The 6,000-nt window shown below is 43.3% G+C and overlaps 1 protein-coding gene across 2 annotated transcripts in view; it reads right to left on the bottom strand.

Moving 5' to 3' along the window:
• Positions 1 to 708: 708 nt before the first annotated feature.
• Positions 709 to 6,000, bottom strand: part of CENPE (centromere protein E) — a 1,911,253-nt gene continuing 1,905,961 nt past the window's right edge. For both annotated transcript variants that reach the window (XM_085641421.1, XM_085641422.1), the window contains one exon: positions 709 to 1,465. In XM_085641421.1, coding sequence (XP_085497547.1) covers positions 1,365 to 1,465 — 101 coding nt within the window. In that variant the 3' untranslated portion in view covers positions 709 to 1,364. The remainder of the gene's footprint in view (positions 1,466 to 6,000) is intronic.

Genomic DNA, 6,000 nt, shown 5'->3' with positions numbered 1-6,000 from the left:
ATTGTAGGCTTTGGAGTTGTGGCTCGACTCGAGGCACCACAGCCACACCTGATGGGGATTTGTCACAGACATTTGTTTACAACAGACCCTACAGAGCTTGAAACCAGTTGTTTTAGGGGGTGACATCCCTTTCATACTGGAAGAAATTTACAGGAAGCTTTGGATCCACATTTGGTGGTGCAGAAAGAAAGGAACTGACAACAGTGCGCAGGGAGTGACACCTATAAAGGCCCAGCACATAATTTCCAGAGGGGAATGGCATCAGTACTGAGCCACAAAGAGCCACATTCTGGTAAAGTTTTGGATGCAGTCTAACTCCTGGGGAATATTCAAAAGGTGAGGAATCTGTGGCTATTAGTCAACTATGAGAATTTATGAACATATCAATAAACGTGAGCTATGAACTGAATCGCTAAAATGTGCTTCGCAGCACTTTGTTTCCCTTTTTTGGCTGACAATTCTACTCCCTCTACCCATTTCCTGCCTGTTCTTTAAACACTAGACAAGCGAGGAGGTGTGACTTTTAATGGAAAATGCTAGCCTGCCCTATTGGATTTACCAAACCTTGTTCCCTCTACTGTTAACTGGCTTCTACTGCACTGCCGCTACATATAAAATAGAGGATTTCAATGTTCGTTTTTTGCTGTGGCAAAACTAGGAGAGAAGATATAACGAAATGCCTTCTGCTAATTAAACGAGACCAAGCCATAATTTTACCAGAATTTTATTTAGTCGTTAAAAAATATATAACATTTATGTGAAAGGAAAAAAAATGCCTTACAGAAATCTGGAAAAACAAAACTATTAGGTTACTACGAGAAATTATGTATTGACCATTATGTTCTGCACTGCAGATAAGAAAATCAAGATTTACATGTAAACTTCCTTAAGTGTTTTTTTTTTAATACTTTTACAGTCCACCAAGTCACTTTGTGAGCAAAATAATTAATTACCCCAAGATTAAACAACAAATCTTGGCAAAAAACTTTAAATACAAAAAGTGCAAAAGTAAGCAAAAACTACTCAGTGTGCACGTTCACATTATCTTCTGAGCGCCAACAAAATAAGTATTTGGCACAGACATCAAATTATACATTTACTTTAGTTAAACCGTTGAAATATTTATAAATAAAAGTGAATTATGAACGCATCTGATGAATACCTAAGGGGTATTTTAAATATATAGACTGGTGCAATAAACTTGAAATAAGACAAACGTAATGTTTTTCCACACATAGATATAAAAACAAAGCTATAAAGAAAGAAGCAAACGAACCGAAGACAAACATGTGGATAATGCATTAAAAAGAAAAGCTGTACATGAGATTCTGTAGAGAAAGTGCTATTGAAAAACAGGTTCTCCCTTAAGATGGTCTACATTCTTGTGCTTTTTCACTTTTCGATGGAGCAAACCAGCATTCATCGTTGGGGTCTTTTTCGGGCACGGTTTCAGTAGACTTTGCATCTATTAATGACAGAAGGATACAGGAATAGATTCTATTAGCCTCTTTTCATATTTTCGTAATTTTTCAATTAATGTATGACCTAAAATTACCGGAAACAGGGAAATCAATCATTAAAATGCCGAGCTAGTGGTGATCTTGTGCTTTTCCTACAGACCTTCGACCAGTAGAGCAGAGCACCAGTGGCTTATCAATTGCATATCTGTGGTTTCAACCGGTTTTAAATGTGCCTTTACCCACAGGTAAGGTAACTGCCTAGCTGTATGTAGGAAAGAAATCATACTTGACACGAGGCAGAGCATAGGTGCAAGATTATCCAGTGCAGATATTATAGGGTACTATCTTTTGCCATACAGTATACCACATGCCATTCTGAATGTGAGCCATTAAACCTTTAGGTGAAAGACATTCAAATCCCCAAAAGCAGCAGTACTGCTCAGACAAATGAGAATTAGATAGCTTATTCAGTACTCATTTAGCACCAAGCCTGTACTGCGTTTATTTACAAACTAAATTATATTTCCGAAATGCATACATTTATGTTGCATAAAAGGTGTCTGTTATAGTTGGGACATAAGATCACATCTGGAAATGTTTGAGTTTTTTCAGGTGTTGCTATATAGTTACAATGTTTTTCATGTAGATAGCAGGTAGTTCACACCTAGCAATGGGCCGCAAACCAGCAAAGGTGATATTGTTTAAAAGATCACGTCAGCCACATTTAAAAAAAGATGTTGAGAGTACTGCTGCTTTGACATCAAGACCAGGGCGTGCTGCCAGCTACATTTGAAGAAACACATACCTCTACTTTATGCATCCAACCGCTGACCTGGAAAATTCCAGGCACTGTCTCATGCCCTAAAATATAACTAATGTTTTCAATGGGATACCACCCAATTTGGAAAAAAAAACCATAATCAACATTTTGCATTTCTTCAAATGTATATCCAAAATGCAGAGTGTGTATTAACAAAACCAAGCTACACAAAGGGGTCTGTTCGCTTTTGAAATCAATGAGATTTAAAAGAACAGGTTACTTACCTTCCGTAAGGTCTTTTCTTGTAGAGACTATCTAACCCAAGATTACTCACCTTTTAAATATACTCCAGGCATCAGAATTGATCCAGAAATCTTTTAACAGTACCTCTGCGTGCCGGGAGATGGCGCTGTACGGATGCTGTTCTGGAAGTGACATGGGGAGCCTATACAGGCTGCCTTTTGACATCAGTTGCTTTTGAGGCTGTCTGCTCCCCCAGATGCTGAGCTCCAACAGCAAATTGGCTTTGACCTGTGTGCAGATTTCTAGACTTGGGATCTTATTAATGGATAAAGAAAAATTTAAAGAACAGGGAGAATGGGAGAGTCTGTGAGGAATCTGTGGTTAGACAGCGTTTCTACCAGAAAGAGTATTACTGAAGGTAAGTATCTTGTTCTGATAGAAACTTCTAACTGCCTTTTCAATAGATATGACAGCAGTACCTCTTAGGAGATGGGTCTGAATTGTTTCAAACCAAAACGTCCTGTTGGACAGAGTGGGTCAACCGCCCCTCTCAGCAAACCTGGCTGTCCAGACAGTAGTGCTTTGTGAACACCTGGAGTGATACTCATGTAGCTGCCTAGCAGATAAAAAGAACAGGAACTCTGTATTCCATCGCAGTGGTGGCAGCATTGGCCCTAGTGGAATGAGCTCATAGTCCTTCTGAAGGCTGCTTTTAGGCCAAAGCGTAGCCGATCTTGATGCACAGTACGAACCAGCAAGAGATGGTCCTATTCTTCATGGCCTTGCCTTTTTTTGTCCCAGCAAACCCCAGAAAGAGCTGAACATTCAACTGGTGTTCTTTGGTATGAAGGATGTAAAAGCTCAGTGCCCTTTTGGGGTCCAAGCAATTAAGTCTCTTCTCCTCAGAGAGGTGAGGCGGAGCATTGAACACTAATCGATCTGCAACCATTATAATAAAGCATGGCAACCATTCATAATAAATTAATACTGTCAGCAAATAAAGCATTGTAGAAACCACATTGTCTGTGTCTTTCTTTGACCAACCTAGGCAACAAATATGCAGGCATAGAACCAACCAAATGAAGTCCCTGCATTTCCCAGGCTGCAGAACAAAAGTTCTAGCCTGAGGAGTGTTTAACTGTTGTCTAAAAAGCCAGGTATGGACATAATTGCTTTGATCCTTTTAACTTGGAGACAGGACTTCTTAACTTTCCCTTTGGGGGGCTACTGCAATTCATAGTCCCTCACATTTACTTTTTAGGTGAAGCCTACAGCGCTTGTACTGCAGAATGATCGGTTGTATGTACTTTGTGGGGTTTGACCCCACCCATCGCTTTGGATGGTCTTATGAGTAGGAAGGTAGGATCCTTCTATCATGGTTACCCCCACTTTTTGCCTGGTGTCAGTGTGTTTTTGTCTAGTCAGACTGGGATCCTGCTAATCAGGACCCCAGTCACTGTGCTCTCTCCCTAAATTTGACTATGGTAACTACTTTGGTACCTTCCCAATTGGCTATTGGTGTACCCTTCTAGATCCCTAGTCTATGGTACTAAGGTACCCTTGGCACAGGTACACCAGGGGTCCCATGGGCTGCAGCATGTATTATGCCACCCATTAGAGACTACTCAAACAGTGACTACAGGCCTGCCATTTCAGCCTGTGTGAGCTGGTTCTAGCACCACTCACAACATATATACTTTTCCTTATATCTGAGGTCACTACACTTAAAACCTATAAGTCACCCCTAAGGTAGGCCTTCCAATCCTGAAAGCAGGGTGCTAGGTTATACGTGTGAGGGTGTGCATGAGCAGGACACCCCCTACAAATCCCAGGGTCGATTATACAGGCTTTGTAAGTACAGTCAGCCATTTAATACATATAGTGGACATCAAATCGATTATGAGATGCCTTACTATATATTGGCTACACCGAAACCGGTCATGTTTAGTATCAAACATGTTGGAATCCTACCCCAACTCCGATTCCAGTGTTGGATGTGGGATCCCATTTATTGAGGGTTTCCCTAGGGAGCCCCCCTGTATTCCAGGTACCAGCCTTTCAGGGTATAACGCACAAGTTACTACTTGTGTAACAATATATCTGTAAGAGACATTAGTTAGTGATAGATTCCTTACCTTAGAATATCCCCAGGCGTCAGACTGGATCCGGAAAGTTTTCCTAGCAGTACCCCTGCGCGTCAGTAGGTGGTGTTGTGCGGCTCCGCATTCGTCGCTGGCGTCGTAAGCGCCGAGATGACATCACGGAGACTACTTAGGCGCCACCCATGCGCGCTGACGTCAGTTCTGTACACAACTTTCCGCGCCAGGAATGCAGAGCCATGCAAGAAACTGACCACTGGTGCTATGAAACTAGGGCCCTGAAGGGGATGACCTTAACCCTAGGAATCAGTTCGCAGAAAGGGGAGGATGGGTGGGGTGGTAGGGAATCTATCACTAACTAATGTCTCTTACAGATATATTGTTACCCAAGTAGTAACTTGTGCATCTGAAAGAGACACGTTAGTGATAGATTCCTTACCTTAGAATAGATACCCCGGCAATACCAACCCCAGTGGTGGGTCTGCAAATAAATTACTGCAAAAACAGAATGCAGAACAATGTCATACATTCACCCCAGTACAGAGATCTGGGCCTAAATCCATCATTTCTTTGCTCACCATGCCATTCCAGTTTGAACCTAGCCATATGCAAATCAGTCTTGACCCTGTGCCTCATGGGAACAGTCCAGCCCGAACTGCCAAGCCAGGTCCTCCCTAGACTGGAAAAAAGCATCCTAGGAGCGGTTTCGGGGTTTCACCCCTCTTCAGCCAAGATAGCTTGATTCCAGTGGCATGGAGAGCACGAGACCCACGTCTGAGCATACCCGTCCCACTCGGGGTGTCCCACTAATGCCCCAGAAGGCAAAAGGTGCAGAAAGAACAAGAGGGCGGCACTGGCAAGCTCCGCCAGACGCCAGGGACACCACAGAACAAAACACTCAAAGCAAAAAGGCGAAGAAGGTTGCATCCGCAACATACCATAACGCCACGAAGGGCAGAAGCCCACAGGCGACCACAACTCCCCAGCACATACCAGGGCTATATAACAGCCAACCCTGCCCCACATAGGGCATGTCATATCTCAAGACATGGGAACCTCTTAGGAAGAAACGTCCGCAGCAGAGGACAACAAAAAAGACCTGCGGCAAAAAACCCCGTAGGAGGCCTATCAAGCAGCCAGAGAGGAAACACAGAAGGCCCAATCTCAGGCCCAACATGGTGTAAAAAATCCAAAGGAAAAACACACAGTCAAAAATGGCTGGCCAGCAGCCAACAGAACCACAGCCTCAGCAAGGAGGACTCGAGTGGCCATGAAGCACACAAACGACCGGGGCGACCCGCCCCAATGGAAGAACAGCTCCAAGAACCAGATCAACATGCAGGTCACTGAGGAGGAGAAGAAGGAGGAGGAGGACAAAGCCCCGCCAAGAACCTCTGGATGGCTGAATCCGCAGGGGCATGGAACAAAAGAGCACCAT

The sequence above is a fragment of the Triturus cristatus genome, chromosome 2_2 (assembly GCF_964204655.1).
Source record: "Triturus cristatus chromosome 2_2, aTriCri1.1, whole genome shotgun sequence".
NCBI classification, from domain to species: Eukaryota; Metazoa; Chordata; class Amphibia; order Caudata; family Salamandridae; genus Triturus; species Triturus cristatus.
The sequence above is the reverse complement of the archived record's forward strand: the minus strand, read 5'-3'. Positions and strand labels throughout refer to the sequence as shown.